General features: G+C 42.8%; 1 protein-coding gene across 5 annotated transcripts in view; it reads left to right on the top strand.

The window, feature by feature from the left end:
- LOC118358648 (KICSTOR complex protein SZT2) overlaps window positions 1-13,930 on the top strand; it is a 110,701-nt gene extending 96,771 nt beyond the window's left edge. For all 5 annotated transcript variants that reach the window (XM_052480282.1, XM_052480284.1, XM_052480283.1 and 2 more), the window contains 8 exons: window positions 715-928; window positions 1,221-1,407; window positions 1,484-1,606; window positions 2,385-2,718; window positions 2,991-3,200; window positions 8,852-8,962; window positions 11,839-11,907; window positions 12,059-13,930. In XM_052480282.1, coding sequence (XP_052336242.1) covers window positions 715-928; window positions 1,221-1,407; window positions 1,484-1,606; window positions 2,385-2,718; window positions 2,991-3,200; window positions 8,852-8,962; window positions 11,839-11,907; window positions 12,059-12,202 — 1,392 coding nt within the window. In that variant the 3' untranslated portion in view covers window positions 12,203-13,930. The remainder of the gene's footprint in view (window positions 1-714; window positions 929-1,220; window positions 1,408-1,483; window positions 1,607-2,384; window positions 2,719-2,990; window positions 3,201-8,851; window positions 8,963-11,838; window positions 11,908-12,058) is intronic.
- The last annotated feature ends 11,231 nt before the right edge of the window (window positions 13,931-25,161 follow it).

The raw sequence follows: 25,161 nt of genomic DNA, 5'->3' as shown, positions 1-25,161 counted from the left end.
CGAACACCCCTCCCGGAACCCTAGCTCCTGTTATTGTGTCGTAATTACAGCATGCTCCAGCCTCTCACCGCATTTTGCCATTTTTAATGCTTTTGTAAGCCTCCGCTTTGATGTTGGATTTAATTAAATAAGATATACAATTGTGAAGTTGATTGATATCACAGTTGCTTACGAAAGGCTCTCACAAAGGAGGGTTGGGAGTAGCGTTGCAGTATAAGCACTTTAAGTGCATGCTGCCACAGATTGGATGGATACAACACAGACAGACAATGGCTGTAGACAACAGTTTAATGGGGCTGCTATCACTATTAGACACTAGACAGATAGCAGAGAGCGAGAGAGGCGCTGGGCCTAACTTTAGAAACACTATTATAAAACATTGAATTGTGCATATGATACTGCCAATGCTGGCTCGATTTTAATCCAGGAGAATTCAGATGATTTTGTGAATGTATCGCCTGTAAAAAAGGGGTTTGGGGTTTAAGGTCATGATCTGAGGATGCGAAGGATGCTGGGTAGGTTAGGTCATGGGGATCTTCTTCCTCTGGACTAGGTGATTGGTAGGTTCCATTGTATGCGTGCATGCAATTGCGTGCGATTGACTGTCTGTGTGTTTGTGTGGTGTATCCCATTCAATCCCATCCCCGCAACCCTTAATGAACTCGGTAGTGAGGGTCTACACTGTGTCGCCCCCCCTCTCTCTCTCACCTCCAGCTCTCAATGCTGTTCACAGAGGAGTGTGATAAGGTGCGTGACCTGATGCACGTGCACTCGTTCAGCTATGACTTCCACCTGCGGGTGGTGCACCAGTACCTGGTGGGCTGTCACATGACCCTGCGGCAGGGATACCAGCTGACCGGCTTCCTGGAGGACTTCATTGCTCATCACCCTGACATCCCCAAATTCGGACGCAATCACGTCTTCCAGGGTGAGTCTGAGCCAGCCCACCTAAACAAGTAGACCCGGATGCTGCTGCGAAGATGAGTCCCAGCAGTAGGAACATGGTTAAGACTGTGCTTTAACATAAACCACCTGTGCTTTGCGATTTCACTTTCACATGTGATCTCTGCTTGAGCCTAAACCGTGAGCATGGTCTCCGTGAACATCTGGGAAATTGCCTTTGAATGTATGTCGCTGTGCGCAGGTTACTAATCTGTGTTGGGTTGAATCTAGGCCTATGTCCTGTCAGTGAGCTCATGCTCTCTACCTGTCTCTGTCAGGGAGTTTCTCTATCTCTACGGGGATGATCACAGCCCACCAGCTGTATAACTACATCACTGACCACGCTGGCACCTATGGCATGAAGCCCCTTCGCATGTCCAAGGTTGCAATGACCAGCGAAGGCAAGAAGGGAGCGCCACCCAGCTCCGACCTGCATGAGTACGCTCTGGTGGCACTTTGGAACAGGTAGGTTTATGGACACACACACACACCTCTGCGACTTTAAAAGATACATTATTCATGACCTATTCTTCTCCTCCAGCTCGGGCTCTTACAAGGACCTGGAAGGCCTGCGTCACCATGACGATTTTGACGTGTCCCTGCTGGTGTGTCACAATGCCGCACCATTTGAGGAGCAGTCGGAGGGAGAGAGACATCTGCTGAGGTCCAGTGTAGATCTAGTTTATAAATTGCCTGGCTGAGCTGATGAGACAGTGGATTGCGCAGTCAGATGGAACAGAGTGAGCGGGCATTTTAACGTCGTAGATTTAGCCGGTGCTAACTTGTGGAATAGACACCGGCTGGAATGCGGTTTTAACCAATCAGCATCCGTGATTAGACCCACCTGTTGTATAAATATCACACAATGGATGGGGGAAGTAATTACTCCTTGTCAGATAACCCGACCAGGGTATGTATACATGTGGTGAAAACCATGTTGCTCTCTTTTGTCCTTGAGCAAGGCAGTTAATCCCCAACATGAGAGCCGATGACGTGGTTGTCGATTTAAGGCAGCCACGCGCACCTCTCTGGTTCAGAGGGTATGGGTTAAATGAGGAAGACGTGTTGGTTGAATAACATTCAGTTGCGCAACTGACTAGGTATCCCATTTCCCCTTCTTCAATCCTCTGAAATGCTGTGGGGAAATGGTTTCTTTTGAAAATTGGAGAAAGGCAACAATTTTGTAGGTTACAATTTCGTACAGTAGGTTGCTATTGAAAACAGTAGGTTAGTATTCTGTACATTTTACATTTACATTTAAGTCATTTAGCAGACGCTCTTATCCAGAGCGACTTACAAATTGGTGCATTCACCTTATACAGTAGGTTACACAACATGAAGCAGTGTATTGTACCAATATCTCTGTGTATGTAAGAGGTTTATTGCACTGCATTGAGAGTGACTTGTCTGTCTTTTCAATCTGTGTCTGTTTAATGGTTCAGGCTGCGTTACTACGTGATCATGACCAGTCAGCGAGAGCTGTTCCCCCGGCTGACTGCTGACATGCGGCGCTTCAAAAAGCTTCCCCAGATACACCGAGAGGCCCGCGACCTGGGAGGAAAGCTTCCCCCTGAGAGAGGGACAGAACTGGGCGGGGCACGGGACCCTGAACCGGACCTCTGGGAGGAGACCCCACCTGCAACCTCAGCCCCAGACACCATCTCTACCCCCAGCGATGGGAACGAGTTTTACCCCCTGACTGGCCGCCGGAGGTCTGGGTCTGGGGCCCAGGGACTCCTCTACCCCTCTCCTCTGTTCCCTCTACTCAATCAGGAGGTAGGGTTCTCCAGGACTGCTAGAACTTAATTGTGTTTTTAATCTTGAACTATTTAATATGCGTAACATTATACTCGCATGGATGAAGAAACTGTAGGTTACTATTTCATACTAGGTTCATTTCTGTTTAAAAAAAAAAGGAATAGGTTACTATGTTAGTATAACTAAAGAAATCAGTGTACTGATATATTTACGTCGTAGTTATTGCCAATGTGACATGTACATGAGATTATAGGCAATGTATTTTAAATGAGTCAAATAAATCCATCCAGGTGGGCTGTGCACGGAGGCAGATCCAGGCGAGCGTGGAGCAGGCCATGGGCCACTGTCGCAGGGATAATCTGTGGAGGAGGCTGTTCCATGGTGAACACCATCACCTGGCCATGGACAAGCTCAAGCTGAGCAAACTGTCCTTCAGCGAATTGGAGGAGCTCCTCAACGCCGTGCAGAGTCGATCTGTCGAGGAGATCGACCCACAGCTGGTAAAGAACACACTGTACCTCACTCCACTACAGACCACACCAGCTCACCTCACCGCCATACTTCAATATTGATGTCTTTCCTGCCGGGTCGGGGCCCATTCCATTTCTAGTCAGTCAATTTAGGAAATAAGCTGAAATTCCAATACTCAATTTTCCTCATTTACTTTTCAATGATTGACCCTGACCTTGCTCTCCTGTTTACACACAAACCCTCCTTCCTCACTGATTCACTCAGATGTGCAGTGATGTATGATGCAACGTGTCTTTCTCAGGTCCTGTTTGTATCGCCTCTATTCACTTATTGCTTTAGCAGTAGCTGCTGTGTTGATTTGACCGCATCTGTTTGCTGCTCTTCCTGCTTCGGAAACCTCTCAAACGCCCATCAGCACCCTACTGTACACATACAGCAAGAGGCATAATTATTATAGAGCCATCTACACCCATCATTAAAACGCATCCGGTCACTGATTGGATTGTGCAGCCGTTCAGAGCGATTGGATGGTTCCAGTCAGCTGTACATATGTATTGTTTTCAATAGCCTAATTTCCAGTATCACGTCATGTCCATATTAGGATATTGCGTTCCAGTGCTGATTTTGATTTGGCTATGTACCTCTTGAGTTAGATAAGCATGCATTGTGTCAGTGTTGTAGAGTTTCCTGTTAGCCTCTTGTGTTTGTTAGATGGATACATTTAGTTACTGAGAACAGATTATCTTCTGCAATAACAAAAAAAAAAAACACTTTAACCCAGAAGTTTGTTATTGATGTTAACGATATAGCCATCCTTCACCTGTTGGCTTTGTAAAATAAAGGCTTTTCTTCAGAGCTCCAATAATTAAAAGTACCCTGCTCCAATTACACAATGGTTGGGGCAATGGTTTTGAGCACCTACAGACACAGGTAGATAGTTAGAAATGTACCTTTCAGCAGGACAATGACCGAAAACACAAAACCAAATGCACACTTGAGTTGCTTACCAAAATGACATGAAGTAATCCTGAGTGGCCTAGTTACAGTTTTGATTTAAATCGGCTTGAAAATCTATGGCAAGTCTTGAAAATGGCTGTCTAGCAATGATCAACCAACTTGACCCAGCTTGAATAATTTTTTTAAAGAATAATGGCCAAATATTGTGCAATCCAGGTGTGCGTCGCTCTTAGGGACTTACCCAGAAAGACTCACAGCTGTAATCACTGCCAAAGGTGATTCTAACATGTATTGACTCGGGATTGAATAGTTATCTAATCAAAATATATTAGTGTGATTTAAAAATTAATAAAAAAAGTTTGTTTTTTTTAAATATAATTTTTCTTCCACTGACATTAGAGTGTTTTATGTAGATTGTTGACAAAAAAATGACAAATCCATTTTAATCCCACTTTGTAAAACAACTAAATGTGGAAAAAGTCAAGGGGTGTGAATTCTTTCTGAAAGCACTGCATGTATTGTGATTAGTGGAATTTTACCATTAAACCCATGCAACCCAATGACATTACAATAGCAAAACACTATAATCTTTTTTTGATCTCCTTCTTATTGTTATTACAATTATCATTATAATAATAAGTAATGTCGATATCATTAGTGCTCTTTGTATATGACTGGAAAAGTCACGTTTTGTGTGTGTATTTACATCGAGTGTGTCGTCAAATGGAATGAGACGGAATTCACAACACAAGCGGTTCACAAAATGTTTCGTGTTAGGCTATAAAAATGTATTTTATCAAACGATAGACCATTCATTGTGTAACAATGAGCATTGGGATTGCAAACAGAGGAAGATCGTCAAAGGTAAACCATTTATTTTATTGCAGTTTGTGATTTTGTTACGCCTGTGCTGGTTGAAATAGTTGTTTTTTATGGGGCTCTGTCCTCAGATAATCGCATCGTATTCTTTCACAGTAAATCCTTTTTAAATCTGACAACGCAGTTGGATTAGCAAGATTCTTGGCTTTCGAAACATGTTAGACACTTGTATTTTCATGAATGTTTCTTTAATATGACTTATGTAGCGATCACCGTATGTTGTCGAATTTCATCCCGCTACCGGGTTCCGTGCGCAGAGAGGTTAATACCATAATTTACTTAGGCCTATATTTCCATATATAGGCTCCTGTATCAATCTATCATTCATTCGTTCATGCCATCACACAGCACACGAGACATTCAGGCTTTGAAATTCAATCAAGCATTTTAGTTTTAAAATGAAATAACAAAGGGAGCTTTGAGTAATTTGCCTAAACAATAAATAACCTGCAATTCACAAATGCATGCAACTGTTTTTAGTCTGCTGTAATAAAGGCTTTACAGCCTCCCTGGTACACTTATTTATTTAGTGTTTACACTGTTCCAAAGGGTTTGAAAAATATATATTGTAGTCAACTGTTTGGCACACAATACTCACGCATCGCTTGCTCCTATACCCTCCTTTTTTCTTGATCTCCAGTAGTTTCCACAACTAACTCAATGTCTTCCACAGATCTGACTTCCCCTTTCCCTTCTGAGCAACCAGTAAACATTCACCAGTTTCGAGTTTATTTTTCCACATCCATTGTGCTGTCATGTGTTACTGTGTTTGGAGTTTGTTATAACCCATTTATTGATGTGATTATGATAGGCTATAGGTCAGGCCCTATTGGTTACATTCGTGCCATGCTTATATGTGTCATGTAAAGAGAGCAAGGGTTGAGGGAATAGGGAATGTTTTTCCTAAACAAATTTGGGTTTTCGGTAACAACTTTTCAGTCAGAAACAAGTAAGAAACTAAATGGCTGAAATAATGTTGAAGCTTCTGCACGGACAGCGCAATAAACACTTGCTGTGCTGTGGTGCCTTTCCGCTGCTGTAGGGAGGAGAGCGAGACGGCGTGCGCCAGTCACACAGGAACTCGCTGTCATTTTTTTAACATGGCGTGACCATCGGACTCTTTCTTGAGTCATTTTTGTGTCTTAATTATGTAATCAAACAGTATGGTTAAAGCATCAGACAAGCTCACTGCATATGTAGTTTATTTTATTCAAACACATAGGGGTGTGTCCGCCTATATATGGGCCAACCGATTGGTCGAAAGAACAGGATGACTCTCGGTCGACCAAGATTTTGTTTTTAGTCGGGGACAGCCCTATTTGGTTTTCTACCCAAAGTTGTAAAGGAAATGTTGTCACCTATTTAATGAAGACAAGAGACCAGCACAATGGATGAGTGTGGTGGTATAATAGGAACAGAAGCGTCCTGGTACTTTTGCACTACTTTAAGGTAAATAATGCAAGCGACTTCAATTACTATTTTCTCTGAAAAGAGGAAAAACACATCACCAGATTCACAGGGAATACATTACATAGTATGGAGAAGCAATGTTCCTCGCCGCAGCTCCATACTACATTGTTAAACATAAAGAATTTATACTGGTTGTTGGGGTGGGATTGGCACAGGGTGTGGGGGGCTTTTTGACATTTTTGGGGGGGATTCCTCATGTCTTACTCATTGGTAGGAAAAAATGTTGGTACAAATTGGATGTTGGGTACTATATTTATTGGATATTATCTGGATCCTAGAAATAAAAGTGGCCAATTTGAGTGCAATCAATTAGTTTAATGTTGCTGAGGTGAAATAAAATGTTTTTTTTTTAAATTGCAGAAATGCCAATCTTAGCTGTTTCTAACTACAGAAAGAATTTCAGAACAATCTGAGATGGTGGGTGTCATGGCTTGCTGAAATGACAAGGAACGACTCCACAGCATCCTTGGATGAATAGTGATAATCACAGAGAGAGGTGTGTGTGTGTGTGTGTGTGTGTGTGTGTGTGTGTGTGTGTGTGTGTGTGTGTGTGTGTGTGTGTGTGTGTGTGTGTGTGTGTGTGTGTGTGTGTGTGTGTGTGTGTGTGTGTGTGTGTGTGTGTGTGTGTGTGTGTGTGTGTGTGTGTGTGTGTGTGTGTGTGTACACATGTTTCTTGTGCGTGTCGAAACAGGAGAGAAACATCCATGGAGAAAGGAATCCTGATAATCACAGGCTCCCTCTAAAAGCCCCCATACTTTTCCTGATCCAGTGGTTGTGGGCTACTGGGCTCCTCACTGTGTGACTGACAGTTCCTTCGAGTCTTAGAGCCTTCCCACAGTGCACCACAGCAGCTCATCCCATCAGAGTTGAGACAGGGAGGCAGGTGGAGAATGGAGCCAAGACCAGGCCGTATCCTCCATATATTAACCACACAAGCTTTACAGTGACTGCAACATGAGGAGAGTGCTGCCGTCGTATCGTCATGGGCAGTTGGAGAATGTGTAAATGCGCTGAATGCAGATATGGGCATTGTGATTACATGTAGCTACTCCACTGTCCACATGTCATATTTGATCTATTCTGTAGTTACATCCCTATTCCCTATATAGTTACCTACTTTTGACAATGGACTGTGGGCTCTCTTCAACAGTAGTGCACCGTTTTAGGGAATAGGGTACCATTTGGGATGCAACCTGTGAGTTTGTTTTATACCCCCTGACCCCTCTGGGCATTTCAGAAGTCTACATGCTGCTCACAACTAGGGGATAGGGCTCAGGTACCAGAGGTCTACTCTGGCTACATGTGATCCCCAGGTTCAAAATAGATTTTAAACCAAATTGAACTACACATAGAATGTGTCTGATGATACTCTTTTCTAGTAACAAATGTAATTTATTTTAAATGATGTCTCGTTAAAGATTAACTAAAACTATTATCAAATCCATCATGAGGTTGAAGCTTCTCGACGCTCAGAAGCCCAACGTGCAGAAGGTATTCATTCTGACTAGGATGTTAGCATGGGATTCTTCCCAAACCCTATTTCCTAGTATATAGGCAATGGGGTGCCATTTGGGACAGTGGTGAGCAGCCTTTAAATAAAAAAAACATTATTATATCATTATGTAGTAAAAGATCTACACTTCAATTTAGTGTGGAGGTATAGCTACAGTAAAGAGCTGCCCTCTTCCAAGATAATACCCGCTCTGTCTTTCCCACGGGGATCTCAGCAATTATCAACAGGAAAGTCCTAATTTAAAAACCCAAACGTACTATTTATATGGCTGTGTGATAAAGAAAAAAGAAGTGGAATGGAAACTTCACTGCCAGCGAGCTGAGAGAACAGATTAAGAGTGTGTAGTAAAGTATGCACGTTGAGAACTGAGTAGGCTCTACAGCATCGCAGGGGTCGCCGTTGAAAAGCTGCCTACAGCTCACCCCCGCTTCGCCTTCCCTCCCGATCCTCTTCTCTGCCTGCATCAATTGCTGCTATTCATAATGTATGCCAGGGAATCACAGATTCTCAGCCAAGAAATGTTTTATACATTTTAGATTCAAAGCCAGCTTAGTAATTGGATGTGTACTATTTCTGTATTTTTAATTTGGAAGGTAATATCTAGAAGACTTTGAAAGATCTTTACTTTTTATCTTAATTCCTAATGCATCTTTTGTCAGTGTGTGTGTAGGCTATTTGTATTTCCAGTTTTAGCAATAGTTCTTATGTTGCTGAAGCGGTTTTGTGTGTGGGTGGTAACATGTAGGGTCAAGCCATATCTTTGTCTGTAGTTCAGAAGCCTGATGAATACTTTCGGGTCGAAATGTTGAACAATAACACCTCTTTTTTTTTAAAGCTTTGTGTCCTCTCTCTCGGTTCCAGGACTGTTTCCTAACCATGAGTCCCAGCTGGTACCAGAGTCTGATCAAAGTGCTTCTGACTCGATTCCCTCAGAGCTGCCGACACTTTGATGACAGTGGCATTCAGTATCTGGTAAGAACAGAACAACTAATATAATGTATAAAATATAAACACTACAAGAACATGTCAAAACTGCCACTCCACAATCACAGTAGAATTCAAATGGTTTGTCAAAATAGTTTCCAGAGTGCGGCCTTCAGAGCTCAACCCCCACTAAATCAGGGTCATGTTCAGTAGGGCACACGTAGCAAAATCTGCAATGGAAAAGGTATCAACACTTCTCCCCACTGAACACATTCCATCCCGGTATATTATGAGGTGCCACCCCCCCCCCCCTATTTCTGACAATATATAAATAGCTCTCTTAAGTTCTGCAATCACTGACATGACAAGAGGAAACCTACTGATGCACTACCCAATTTCAAAATTGCACCTTGTGCATTCAACTATTACAACTTTCAAGAGTAAGTTGAAAGCCTGACTTTCAAAAAGAACAAAAACAATTGCATTTGTTCATCTCCCCCTACCTCTCCGCACCCAAAAGTTTGGGAACCACTGGACTACAGCACCACCAGCTACTGCACCTCCAGCTGATTCAATGTGATCCAGAATATAATGCAGATTAACAGGGGAAAGCACCCCACTAAGCAAATTAATCATCCCCTGTTCTCTACTCCACATTCGAATGATTCCATCCGCCTCAAGCCAAACTGTATCGTGACATTGCATGCAACAACATCAAAACCACCGGGTGCCTCTATCAAAGTTCCCATAGCTCAGTCATTGGACTCCACTGTTTATTAAATGCATTCAAGGCAAATACTATATCAATCTATATGTGTAATATTCAATCATTAATTCCCTCCCTCTGTCCCCTATTTGATTTCAATGGATTTTGAAGGTCAACTTTTTAAACAGAACAAAAATATAATCACAGCATGTAAAGTATTGGTCCCATGTTTCATAAGCTGAAATAAAAGATCCCAGAAATGTTCCATACGCACAAAAAGCTTACTTCTCTTAAAATGTGTGGGCACATTTGCTTACATCCCTGTTAGTGAACATTTCTCCTTTGCCAAGATAATCCATCCACCTGACAGGTGTGGCATGTCAAAAAGCTGATTAAACAGCATGATCATTACACAGGTGCAACTTGTGCTGGGGACAATAAAATGCCACTCTAAAATGGGCAGTTTTGTCACACAACACAATGCCACAGATGTCTCAAGTTTTAAAGGGAGAGTGCATTTGGCATGCTGACTGCAGGAATGTCCACCAGAGCTGTTCCCAGATAATGTAATGTTAATTTCTCTACCATAAGCTGCCTCCAATGTCGTTTTATAGAATTTGGCAGTACGTCCAACCGCAGACCACGTGTAACCACGCCAGCCCACATTCGGATTCTTCACCTGCGGTATCGTCTGAGACCAGCCACCCGGACAGCTGATGAAGAATTTCTGCACAGCCTGCCAGAACCCGTCTCAGGGAAGCTCATCTGCGTGCTTGTCATCCTCACTGGGGTCTTGACCCTGACTGCAGTTCGGCATTGTAACCGACTTCAGTGGGCAAATGCTCACCTTCGATGGCCACTGTCATGCTGGAGAAGTGTGCTCTTCACTGATGAATCCCGGTTTCAACTGTACCGATGGCAGACAGCATGTATGGCGTCGTGTGGGCGAGTGGTTTGCTGATGTCAATGTTGTGAACAGAATGCCTCATGATGGGGTTATGGTATGGGCAGGCATAAGCTACGGACAACTAACTCAATTGCATTTTATCGATGGCAAGATCCTGAGGCCCATGGCTGTGCCTTTCATCTGCTTCCATCACGTCATGTTTCAGCATGATACCGCACGGCTCCATGTCGCAAGGAACTGTACACAATCTGAAAATGTCCTAGGTCTTCCATGGCCTGCATACTCACCAGACATTGAGCATGTTTGTGATGCTCTGGATTGAGGTGTACAACAGCGTGTTCCAGTTCCCGCCAATTTCCAGCAACTTCGCACATCCATCGAAGAGGAATGGGACATCATTCCACAGGCCAAAATCTACAGCCTGATCAACTCTATGTGAAGGAGATGTGTCGCGCTACATGAGGGAAATGGTGGTCACACCAGAAACTGACCGGTTTTCTGATCCATGCCCCTACCTTTTTATTTTGGGGGGTATTTGTGACCAACATGCATATCTGTATTCACAGTCAAGTGAAATCCAAAGATTAGGGCCTAATGAATTTATTTCAATGGACTGATATCCTTATATGAACTGTAACTCAGTAAAATTGTTGAAATTTTTGCGTTTTATATTTTTGTTCGGTTCTACTGGACTAATCCGTTATAAGGAACTGCCTCAAGTCACCTTGAACTTTTCTAAATGAAACTCAGCTGTTTCTCTCAGGCTTCTAACTTTCATAGGTAACAGGGGAGAAAAATAACTATTGAGTGTGAAGAAGGAAGAAAGAAAAAAAATGGTCTGTTCAAACATGTAAAATTGTGAGACCTCTGCAGTTTGGAAGAAGGGTTTTGACATTGTGTAAAAATGTGAAGCGTGGCTCTCAAGGGGGATTATGGGAGTCTTGTGGGGAAATTTCATCTCCTCTTCTGTGTCAAGAGGTTACTCTCTACTTAATATGGTAATTGAGAGAGTTGAGATCAAAAGAACATCCCCCTGACTTTTTTTTTCTTCTGGAGATGTTCTGCTCTAGTACTGTAGTTGGTGACATAAACTCCACCTCTCCCTCCCTAGCAAACGACACACACAATAACTTTTTTGTTCCAGAGGGAAAAATACTTAAACAGCGCAAACACAAGATCCCATCCATCTATTAACTGTAGGCAGTCACCTATTTTTGTTCCAAGTTATATTGTGTGGAATAGGGGGGTTAAGTAAGTCATTATAGCTTGAAATAAACAGTTGCCCTGCAATTCTCTTATTTTCTCTTTCAGGCTGTCCTAAACCAGAAATTCACTGACTGCTTTGTTCTGGTTTTCCTTGACACGAAGGCAGGAAAAACGGTGAGTAATTGGGATGCCTGCCCCTTGATATGCTCTCACTCTTAAAATCCCATTTATATTATTATATAGCTTCTCCAATACTGTGTATGAATTCCTTATAAGCTATAACATGAGATGACATTTTCAATTTATCTTTGTTGCCTCCCACCAGAGCCTCAAGGTTGTGTTTAGGGAGCCGTTGCCATCCCAACCGCAGCCTAGCAGCAGCCCCCCACCCCAGCTGGTGTCCATGTACCATCATCTGGAGTCTGTGATCAACACAGCCTGCTACAACCTTTGGACCGGTTTGCTCTAGGGCTGGAGGGCCAATCAGGACCAGGTGTGCCTCAGAGAAACGGAGCTGCTGGGAGGTGGAGTTCCAGACAGGCGGCTTCCTTTATAGGCCACCTTGGCTTGTGGGACACCAATAAAGGATGTTATCATTGAAAAGTGCTGAACCAGCGAATCAGAGAGATAGTTTGCAGGTCAAAGCTTCCTGTACAATTAATCAGTCGTTTACTAATTCTACCACTGGGGGAAAATATATTCGGAGGAACTATACACACTATTGCACACAAAGGTTCTTCTTTATCAGACAGTGTATGTGCCCTATAGTGAGTGAAAATACATTTTTACTTTCCTCTCAACACAAAATGTAACCAGAGACCGACTTTGGCTGAACTCTTTTCTGCCAGTTGTGGGTGTTGACATGCCCTCTGCAGTGGACATTGGGCCTCACAGACAGAGGTCATTTTATAAACGCTTTGCTTTGAGGCTCAGGTGAACACTACCTCACAATGACAGAATCCGATTGAAGAAGGTTTAGCTTTTTGCACTGAACAGTGCACCAGATCAAAGCAGGGAAGTTATGCAATTTGCCCCCATTTCAATGCCAACTTTCTAGGCCCATTCTTCATTGACTTGGAGGTCAGTGGTGGTAGGGTAGAATGAAAGGGGGGTGAGACTTTCAGTCTAGTTTGATCTAAAGCCGAACTTCTGTATGTAATCTCAGTCATGTTCCCATTCAGCTTCTACTTCTAATGAGAGATCATCTACAATACATGTGCAGTTAACCTGAAGTGGATCTCACTCCCCAACCAACGGAATTGGACTGTAAACAAGTCACTATTGTGCAACCAAGTGTTGGGAAATTAGATTCTATTCTCCAACTCGTAACCCATTTATCAATGTAGGTGTTCAAATCCTATGAACACGAATATATGAAGTTATTTCTCTCGGATACTCTGCCTTGCGAAGGTACAGGACGAGATGCTCAAGATCGCCACTGCACACAATCCAGTGAATGCAGTCTTGAGTCTTCTGCGGAGGTGAAAGATTGCTGCCATTTCAGTCTGAAATATTGGGTAATAGATTTTTTTTTCCCTCTTCCCATTGTATCCTACCTGTCAAACCTGCTACCCAATTTGCCCTACTGCCATATTTTCATCCTAGAAGTGCCTTAGTTTTTGTTTTATTTCTTAACAATGCTAGCAGAGCAGTTTTATTGTTATTGCATCAATCGTGCAAGTGGAATTTCTGGGAAATGCAATTGGACTGCTAACTAGCTACATTCGGACAGGCTTGAGGGTATAGCTGGTCTCTGTTTACAAAGATATGGAGTGTTGGGTGGACATAGTGTAGGAGCCAAATTGTGTACAACATTGTAATATCACACACACACACCCACACATCAGTTCAGAGATGTCATTGCAATACCTTATGACTTCAAGATGGCAAAGAATGTTTCAAGATTGTTTAAAGTTCCTTATTAAAAAGGAACAAATGAAATTGGAATGTTAATAATAATAATAATAATAATAATAATAATGGATTTCCCAGTAAGGTGAATTGTGTCTTTAGAGATGTTTTGAAGGTAAGAACACTGGATTTTGAATAATTCAAGATGATGTTAACAGTGAGGCCGGCTATAGCAACAGTATATGCATTCTGAAACTGTACTATAATCTGAACCTTGTATATGTACATTATGTATATACAGATGGATTTGTATGATATGCTACAATAAACCTTATGGTATATTCAAGTGTGTTTTAACAGTAACTTGACAATATAAGTATGGCCCTACTGTATACATGTGTGCACTGTTAGGGACTGAGAGTGGAGTGAAGAGCGAGTGTGGTACAAACACAGGACTTTATTGTACAAAAGTCAATTAAAAAGACAATGAAAAAAATACATATGGGCTTACAAAGGATCTGATCATACTGCTGCTCAGCACACATTCAAAACATCAATAAGAGGACCTCCCGAGTGGCACAGTGGTCTAAGGCACTGCATTGTAGTGCTAGCTGTGCCACTAGAGATTCTGGGTTCGAGTCCAGGCTCTGTCACAGCCAGCCCCGACCGGAGACCCAATGGGGCGGCGCACAATTGGCCCAGCATCATTCGGGTTAGGGGAGAGTTTGGCCGTCGGGGATGTCCTTGGCCCATCGCGCTCCAGCGACTCCTGTGGCAGCCCGACGCATGCACGCTGACATGGTTGCCAGGTGTACAGTGTTTCCTCCGACACATTGGTGTGGCTGGCTTCCGGGTTGAGCGAGCATTGTGGCAAGAAGCAGTGCGGCTTGGTCGGGTCGTGTTTCGGAGGACGCACGGCTCTCGACCTTCGCCTCTCCCGAGTCCGTACGGGAGTTGCAGCGATGGGACAAGACTGTAAATACCAATTGGATACCACAAAATTGGGGAGAAAAAGGGGTAAAAATTAAATAAATAATAATAAACTAAGAAAAAAAATGATACATAACAAGACTGTAACTACCAATTGGGGAGAAAAAGGGGTAAAAATGAAATAAATAATAATAAACTAAGGGAAAAAATTATCAATAAGAGCCACACTAAATGTCCAAAAATATGTGGACACCTGCTCATCAAACATTTAATTCCAAAATCATGGGCATTAATATGCTATAACAACTTTCACTCTTCTGTGAAGGCTTTCCACTAGATGTTGGAATATTGAGAGCGTTAGTGAGGTTGGGCACTGATGTTGGACAATTAGGCCTGGCTTACAGTCGGCGTTCCAATTCATCCCAAAGGTGTTTGATTGGGTTGAAGTCAGGGCTCTGTGCAGGCTAGTCAAGTTCTTCCACGCCGATCTTGACAAACCATTTCTCTATGGATCTCGCTTTGTGCACGGGGACATTGTCATGCTGAAACAAGAAAGGGCCTTTCCCAAACTGTTGCCACAAAGTTGGAAGCATAGAATCATCTAGAATGTCATTGTATGCTGTAGCGTTAAGATTTCTCTTCACTGGAACTAGGGGGGCCTAGCCTGAACCATGAAAAACAGCCCCAGACCATTATTCCTCATCCACCAAACTTGACAGTTGCCACTATGCATTCGTGCAGGTAGCGTTCTCCTGGCATTTGTCAAACCCACATTTCACATGGTTAGTTCATGATTTTGCCTATTCTACCAAGTATAATATTCCGGTCTCTTGGTCCATCACTTGTAGCTGCTCTTCCAGTAATCTTTCACCCAACCCAGACCTTAATTTGTAGAACCTTGATTCAAAGTTGACAGTTTTACTTTATACAGTATACACACTAACATTATCATAGCCTTACTACTACACTCAACATTGTAAATATGATGATTGAAGTGATGAAACAGTTTAAATCCACAATGTCATAAGTGAGTTGAACTGTAGTCCAGTGCAATTAAAGGTACTTTAGTTAAGACATCTATTAGTTCACCATTAAATGTGAGGCCTCTGGCTAAAAGTAATGCACTATATGAGGAATAGTTTGTCATTTGGAATGCAGCTCAGTTCTCACCTAGTAGTTTGTATTCATAGCCAATTTATCCCTGGTAACCCAGCTACTCCAGTAGACTGAAGAGGTACATGTATGGGAATTTCAGCTCTTCTGCACTGTCTGGGGCCACGTCTACACTTGACACTTACATGCGACTTCTGCTATCTGAATACAAATATCACATTGAAAAGACTGGTCCAGAGGTGGTCAGGGACACAATGTTTACAGATTTTTCCTCAGTCTGGACGCAATCAGGCTACCGAAAGAGCATACAGTGGGCGACGTCATCAGCACTCCGCCCACAAGTCTCCAAAGCAAAAAAAATATTAGAATAGTGAAACATTAAAAAAGTTACCCTTTTTAGATAAAACTATACTAAATATATTCACGTCACCAAATAACTGATTAAAACACACTGTTTAGCAATGCTCTACAGTACCCTCTAGAGTAGCACCATGGTGTAGCCGGAGGACAGAGAAAAAGAGAGCTAGCTATTTTGTTGTATATTTTTTACTTTTCACGTACTTTGCAACAATGTGACTCAAACCGAGAGGAATTATATTCATGTTTGCGACCTGGCTAAAGGCATCCGAAAACATGGGTTCGGTTTGCTCCTAGCAGAACACGGCTAGGGGAAATTAATATTTGTGTTCGCATACTCTCTTAAAATACCTTCCCTTAAAAAAGGCAAGGCAGGGTGGGAGGCATGGTTTCCGGTTTGGGAGAAAGATGATGGATGGGGACATAGAAGCCCTTAATAACATTCAAAGAATGTTTTATGTTCTCAGCCTCCACAAAACTCTATCCTCTATCCTGTTAAGTGTGTTCAAGTGTGTTGGCCGCTCCTACTAATTGGCCACACCTGATGTTGAGTGCTTGTTTCCTTTGAAATGGCGTATGTTTGAATAGACTAAAATGAACAGCTTTGTATGTTAAAAAAAACATGGCATGCTAGCTCCATCCTGCTGGTGGACTAATTCCATGGATAACAAACAGAACATCATAGGCTCGACTCTAACTGATCACCTTTTGCAGGATTAATGCATCAGCAAATGCATTTCAATGTGTCCTATCTGTGCTTGGAGATCAAAACAGTTAACTCAAACTAAGGTAGCGGTATTATTAAAAAAAATTCAGGGAACCACAGTAAAACCTTCTCAGAATCTCCCTGCAACCTAAACATTTACTTTACAAGAACCGGCGAAACTTCACTTCCGTTCTCAGAATGTAAATTAAAAAAAATATATATATATATATGTTTTACAGATCAGGAAATGTATGACTTCTTTCCCAGAACCAATGGAAAACCAACATTTTACGTTCATACGACTTCTAAGGAACCAAATGTGCTGACTAGGCATGCTCTATAGTTTTTTCCTCCCTAATCTTGAACGGGCCAGGCCGCCACTCAGAGCCAGCGGCAGAACAAATCAGTTGGATGGGCAATTGATTTCTACAGGCAGGCCAGTTTTTTTCATGGGAACAACTGTGTGCATGTGCTTGCGTGTGCAGAAATGTTGGTAATGCGTGTTATAATAAAGACCATAGGCAGCTCTTTGGGTTGAAGCTTACAATTTATCTTACCACATATGATTATTTTATATGCACATTTCCATGGAACAGTTTATTTTCAATAATAATGTTTTCATTTCTCAAAATTATTGTCACAAGGTTAATCCTAAAAATCTAAATTAAAATGACGTACTTAGCAACAATGTGACTCAAACCGAGAGGAATTATAGGGTTAGGGTCACGGCCAGTTGTGACACAGCCTGGGATCGAACCCGGGTCTGTAGGGATGCCTCAAGCACTGCGATGCAGTACCTTAGACCGCTACGCCATTCGGGAGGCCCGTATGCCTCACTTTCTATCTCTCTTGGCTTGAGCTATTGCTAGTGAAGTGCAACATTGTATTCAACTCAGCAGGTTGGCGTGCTCAGGTGAGCACGCTCCCTCAACATGATCAGGACAGAGAAATGAAAGTTATTCGCATAACCACGGTTCTATGAGCTAGCGACTATGCTAGTCACTCAATGAGGTATTAATATCAGAGTAATTCCGTGCCAGAGGTGTGATGCACATGCACCCACCCCCGCGTAGCTTCACTTCCCCAATACTCTAGCTCATAGAACCGTGTTTACGTGAGTAACCTTCATTCTATTTTGCTTGAGGGACTATGCTAGTCACTCAGTGGGATGACAATACCAGAATAAGTCAAGTTTCCATAGACCACAGCCTAGAGCAACACATCACCATAGGCATTCGAGGCAGTACTAGTCCCAACCACAGGTTACTGTTGGGAGTCGAGGGTAGTACCAAGCACAGCTGAGCTCACACCGTGAGGGTCTGCCACATTCACCGGGTAAAACCTTGCAAATGTACTGTGGGATGCCCAGCTGGCAGCCACGCATGTCAGAGGGGGACTCCCTTAAGCAGTGCCCAGGAGGTGGCAACTCCCCTGGTGGAGTGCGCTACCACAGAGGATGGCACTGGGTGGCCAGCTAGGCTATACGCTTGCATAGTGTCTACAATCCAATGTGACAACTTATTTTTAGAGGGACTTACCCTGTCGTCTTCAAAGCACACAAACTGCTGCGTTTAGGGATCTCACAGGACACAGAACGCGTACATCAACATCATTTCCCTGTTCACGTGACCTGGGGGCAGGACCTAGTTTCCATGCTGTCCCCGCTAGAAGTGACAGTATTGTGCTGAACCAGTGGCATCTCAGCCATCTTGGGGCAATCTGAAGGACCTGTTGTCCCGCTTCCCTGATTCTGTCCAGAGTCGCTGGAATCAGCAGATCGGAGGGAATTCCCTGGACAGCTTGTCCACTGCAGTGTTCAGGATCCCTGGGAGGTGTACAGGTCTTAGTGATGCCAGATTATTCTGTGAGGTGAGCCTTCATTATAGACGAGTTGATCCTCATGCCGACGAATATCACGGTTTGTGTGGAGACCAGGGCGATTTTTTGCATGTTCAACCTGAGGCATAGCTGAGGCATAGCTCCTGACTGAGCACAGATTAGCCAATTGTCTAGGTAATTTAGTACTATTATCCCTTGTGATGTTAGTGGTGCTAGAGCAGCTCCAATTCATCTTGTGAATGCGCTTGGTTCCAGCAAGAGGTTGAAAGGTAACACTTGGTACTAGTATGCTATGCCATTGAATGCAAAGTGTGGGAACTTCCTGTGATCCAGGTGGATCGGTAAATGGAAGTAGAATCATTTAGATCGACAGTGGTTAATCACTGGCTTGGGCTGATAGCCTATAGGATGCTTGACTGAGAACATCTTGAAAGGGAGGGTTTTCAAGAACCAGTTGAGAGGCTTCAAGTGCAGGATGGGGCAAAAGCTACCATCTCTCTTGGGGACTAGTAAATATACTGCATAGAACCCTCTGTTCTGATGGTTCGAGTTGTCTGATTGCATTCTCCAGCAGAGAGGCAATCTCCAGTTGGAGAGCTTCTTATTTCAGGGGGTCGGCTGTTGTAGTTGACCAAACCCTTCTGAAAGGTGGTGGCCGGCGTCGGAACTGGTTTGTACCCCTGTAGTATTGTATCCAGCATCCAGAGGGACTCCACAAGCTCCTCCCACTTCACCCGATGGGCGTGAGAGAAGAGGGCCGATCCCCGGGTAAACACCCATCAGGATGACTGAGGGGGCCCTGTTATGCCGCTGCCTGTTCTGGTGGTGGCACTGCTGACCTGGAGCCTGTTGATGTGGCTGGTTCAGGGGGGGAGGGCCCAAGTGGCCTTTCAAGACAGGGGAGAGCTGAAGTCTAGACTGCAATGGTCTTTAGGTAGGGTAATACAGGGCAGGGGGGACCCATGAAAGACTGCAGGGTCTATCTGTCCTTCCGCAGCTTTGCTGTTTGGACCAAAATGGCATCCACACCAGAACCAAGAATTTGGCCTGGGGAAATGGGGAGCTCCATAAAGGGTCTCTTCACGGAGTGCGACATCTTTTGTCTGTGAGAGCCAAGGCTGTCTGTGTGACTAGATGACCGTTGACAAGAGCTTTTCCATTAGCACATGACATATTAGAGGGCAAGGGAGACCGTGGCCGCAACAATGGGGTCCATGATGGGGTACTGGTCCAGTCCCAACTCCTCGTGGTAAGCCATGAAGGTCCAAGGCTTGCACTGGCTTGAGACATGGAACCTTGAGTTCACCTTAGCCCAAGTTTGACACAGTTCATTGGAGAACTTGGGACACTGAGGAATGTACACTCTGCTCGGGCTGCTGTTAAGGTCTGGCTCAATATCTAGAGTTTTCAGAACCATAGAGAGGAGCTCCTGCATATCAACTGATGAACAGGGCACTTCCCTCTCTGATCCATCTTTCGCTGACCCAGAAATGGCTCAGAGGTCTCTTCATCTAAGTCATTACCAGCAAAGATGGAGATGGCATTACGATCTTGTCTTCAATGGAGCCTGTCAACCTGAGAGAGCAGAGCTGTGAAGAGTAGGTCCCCTGTTCTTCCTGGACTGCTTGGTGGGCAGGCCCACTGCTGAGAAGGGCTGTTTATTCTTGAGGCCACCCCCGTAGCCTCTAGCATTTTCCTCCATCATAGCTAATCATGCTTCACATAGGCGTGGGCCGAGAGTAGCACAATAAATGCAGCTAAAGGGGGAATTCACAGCCTGAATGGCATGCTCTAAGCCTAGGCACATCATACAGGTGGAATGGGCAACAGCCAAAGCCAGCATTGCATTTATCACAGTTGTATGGCACGGATAATCTTCTGTCTAGACTGAAGCAGAAATAAAGATATGTCTTATTTAAGCAATAAAACACGAGGCCATGTGTTATGACATTTATATCATGTATGTGATGTGGTCATAGCTACGAGGCGAAGCTGAGTGGCATAGACCACCAAAGTCATGATAAAAATGTCATAACACATAGACTAGAGTGTATTATTGCTTTTATACAACGGATTACCCTCATTAAAAATCCAGATTATTTCCCAAAACATACATTTTTCAACTAAATGTGATACTACATGCAGTAACACTGGTTGTTAAGTGACATTTTTGGCATTCTCTGGTCGTTCTATTTGTATTGGCTGCCATGTAAACTACCCAAGCGCTTGTTGATAGTTCCAGAACCTTGGTTTCTAGGGTCGCTGTCCATGCTGAAAATAGAGCACGTCTATGCTTAGGAAAATTGAATGCCAGATTGAAACATTGTATAAGGACGCTGTCCATGGATCTAAAAACAGCGCTTCAACATTGAAGCAAAGACATTGTTACAGCAGATATGAATAGAAACCACAATGACATTTTTTTACGGATGGTCACAGCATTGACCACTATTTATTTATGATACTGCAGAGCTCGTTCCCTAGGTTGTCATACATGCAGCCGCGACTATTCTCTCTCTCTTTCCATTGGATATCTGTGGTTCTTGGTTCTTTTTTATTACAAATGAGATGCCCGAATTATGTTATCCCATTTTCTGACGGGCATTCCAGAAAGCACTTCACTGCCCAGTTGGGTTGTCTTGACGTAGCTAGCTTCTTAATTTCTCTCATTTTCTATGTTGTCAATAGCAGCCCTAACGTTACTGATTTCGTCATGTCTAACGTTAACGTTAGGCTCAGGTTGCTGGTTCACATGTTCTTCTTCTTGTTTACTTTTTCATCTCCTCCTTTTTGTTGGCACCATTTTCAAAAGTTAGTGGATAAAATAAATCAAAAGTAACTTTAAAATTGTGACGAGTTACAGATGCTGAGACTATTAGTTGTAAAAGCAGTAGTGGTAGTGCGTTCTTAGGTAATGACGTAAACAACACCACTTTACATGAACTTGGCCATGTGTATGTTGTCTCGTACTGATGAGTGTATTTCTCAGCCTTTTACCAAACTATGCAGCCTTTTACCAAACTATGCAGCCTATTACCAAACTTTTTAGGCCTTTCAATAATTTTGAAGCCTTTTACTAAACTTTTCAGCCTATTATTTTGAAAGCTGGTTTGCCCCTTAGGGCCACAGTACTACCCAGGGCTCCTAGTACCCCTGGTTGGGAGCCTCTGCCTTAAATGACTTGGTTTTCATGAATTTGATGATATAAGCATGAAACCCATTCAAAACAATATGTGTCTTGCAACAAGAAGTAGGTAGGACTTACATAGTGAATAATGATAAATACTGTGACAAAAATGTACTTGAGTCTTGATCGATTTTTCATCAGCATCGCTTTTCCTCATCAAATAGTGGGATCCACTGTGGTTCATGAAGTGGCTAGGGATGCTGTAGTAGGCTATGCTTATAGATTTATGCTTGATCAGGCAATGCTGTCCGGAGGCTTCGTATGGAGGTTGTGATGCAATTGCGGAGCCTCCAGAAGCTTGCGGAGGCCAAATCACGCTCTGCACCGCAACGCGATGCGCCTTCCTTGACTTACTTCCTTGACAACTGCCTTCACAACAGCTCTACTCCAACAGCTCTACTCTGCTCCGCAAAGCGAAGCACAAAAGTATGAATGCCTTGATTTCTGCAGAGGCCGTATCACCGTAAATGCTGTACGGCCAATGCAGACGTCGGATTGAAAATGCAGCGCCTTTTAGAAGGATGCTGTGAAGAAGTAGAGCGTTCCTTGAGTAAATCTCTATTTTCAATTTATGTTGTGTGATGTGCTTTGTGTTAATTACCATGTCTAAGGAACTGCATCTCAGTGCTAGAGGTGTTACTACAGACCCTGGTTCGATCCTGGGCTGTATCACAACTGGCCATGATTGGGAGTCCCATAGGGCGGCACACAATTGTCCGTTTGAGGGTTTGGCCGTCATTGCAGATGAGAATTTGTTCTTAGATGACTTGAAATTAAATAAATAAAAAATAAAGATACATATGGCCTCAAACACACATTGCATTGACCTATTATTTTTCTTATACTGTACACAGTGACGGAAAAATATTTGATCAGCTTTTCTCAGTCATGTAACAAATTGTCCTCTTTATAGCCAGTGGCATGTCCAGGGGATGAGTTAGGGTTAATCTGATTGGTCTCCAAAGAAATTCTGAGATCTGAATATATTGGTAATCTTGACCAAAACGCACACTGACAGCAAGACTCAATCTCACTGGAGAAAATATCAGAGCTAGTGAAACAGCGCCCCTCTGTCTTAGTATATGTAGCCCATGTATCTGATGCTGTTTGGCCAAAAATAGTATGACATTTCATATTATTTTTGGTCAGACAGCATCAAATACATAGGCTACAGATACTAAGAAAAAAGGTCCATGTTTCCTCGCTTGGATGCTTTCTCTGATGGTGAAATAGATTCAGCCTCTTGCGAATTTGAAGGAAAATTATGAAACGGATAGATACGAATGATAAATAGTAAAATAAATTAAAAAATGAAAAAAAAATGATTGGGGAAGCCTGGCTTCCCTTGGCATCCCTGAATACACAACACCTGGTAGGCTGAGTGTCATTATAGGTACGGTGTTCGTAATAGATTTCAAATGGCAGGTGCACAGTGCACTGCTTGGGTGCTGGACTTATTTTAGTAGGCATTAGTGAGTAACACGTCATCCTTATGCTAGGCCCATATGGCTGTGCGCTACTATGGTTAATTTAGCAAGCAAGATTTGCATATAATTCCTGTGGCATTATTTTATAGTAAGAACAATACAATTAAACATAGCTGAATGAAATAGACAGGATATTTTCCCCAAACGATTTGAGGGAGTGCGCACATGCAGCTATTCTGTGTTGAGGGGTTAACAAAGAAACAGGTACTCCTATATGCTTAACTTAATTATTTCTGCAACTTTAGTTGTGATACAAAACGTTAGGCTATATGTTTTGATTTCTAAAACGTTATAAGGCTGCGTGAGGCTACTCTAATGATGATTTGTGCAGGCTGCGCACACACACACTTCATCAGTCTCTCATTCACAATTTGACAAGACCTTGATAATATTCTCACCCATCAGACTATGCTCAATTTCATCTGGCCTTTACATATAGCCTACTAATAATACACTGTATATGTGGAATCATTTTTTACTTAGAATGGCCCAGGAAAACCATAATCTGTAGCCTGCGCTCGAATAGCGAATGGAAGATACTTTTTAATATGCCATGTAGGCTACACTGTTTGTGAAGCGGATTAATGTGTCATCAAAACTATGTTTTCTCACACAATTGCATAGCCTATGGAAATGTTCTGCAACATGGGCTTATAGGAACATTTATTTAATTCCATGCATCAACCAGCTATGAGGAGCTGGCTCTTGCTGGGCAACAGCGGATCCTATTCCGCTCACTCTCTGAACGCCAGGGCTCTCATGAAGTGTTTGATTTGATTTTCTATTACACTTGCACTGATGTCAGAGTGATTTAGAGGGACAATAAAGGGCTGAGTACCGGCCATTAGAGATGGCCATTAGCAAGTTTGGTAGGCTGCTAATGACCATCAGAGGCGTCATAGTGCATTTTTGGAGTAGCCTGGTTACCGTAACTCAACTGTCACATATAATTTGACTGCGGTCAGGACTTGTGACTGCCAGTGAGGCGGTAATACGGTCACCGTAACAGCCCTATTCGTGACACATTAGAAGGTAATACATTTTTGCAGTTAAATTAAGTCTTTACTATAAAGCCCATTAAAAAAATCCACATAGGAGGTTCCATTACAAACGTAGCGACCTTCGAATGTCATGGTATAATTTGCACTATGGATGACACTTTCAAGTGAATTTACTGCTGTATGCTAATACCCTTACATAATATCCTGATCTTGAATGCAAACATGGTAACAAGAATGTTTGAATTGATTTATGATTTATTTGAACAGAAAAATGTACCAGCTTAAGCATTTAATGCATTGAACCATCATAATTACAGTACCAGTCAAACGTTTGCACACACACCTACTCATTCAAGTTTTTTTTTTACTATTTTCTACATTGTAGAATGATAGAGAAGACCTCAAAGCTATGAAATAACACATTCGGAATCATGTAGTAACTAAAAAAGTGTTAACTACCTTCACTAGGGTAGGGGGGCACTATTTTTACTCTGAAAAGCGTGCCCAACGTAAACTGCCTGCTACTCAGGCCCAGAAGCAAGGATATGCATATAATAGAAAACACTCTAAAGTTTCTGATTTGGCAGGCAAAAACCTGAGAAAAATCCATCCAGGAAATGGGATTTTTTTATGTTTGTAGTTTTCTATTGAATGCCATTACAGTATCCATTGACTTAGGACTCAAATTGCAGTTCCTATGGCTTCCACTAGATGTCAACAGTCTTTAGAAATTGTTTCAGGCTTGTATATTGAAAAATGAGGGAGTAAGACCACTCTGAATGAGTGGACCCTACAGTCTCCCAGAGCTTTTTTATGCTCGAGATTGAGAGCGCGCCTTTCTTGTTTAACTTTTATATTGACAACGTTATTGTCCGGTTGAAATATTATCGATTATTTAGGCTAAAAACAACCTGAGGATTGATTAGAAACATTGTTTGACATATTTCTACGAACTTT

The sequence above is a fragment of the Oncorhynchus keta genome, chromosome 26, assembly GCF_023373465.1.
Source record: "Oncorhynchus keta strain PuntledgeMale-10-30-2019 chromosome 26, Oket_V2, whole genome shotgun sequence".
Taxonomy (NCBI): domain Eukaryota; kingdom Metazoa; phylum Chordata; class Actinopteri; order Salmoniformes; family Salmonidae; genus Oncorhynchus; species Oncorhynchus keta.
This window is presented reverse-complemented; position numbering and strand designations above follow the sequence as displayed.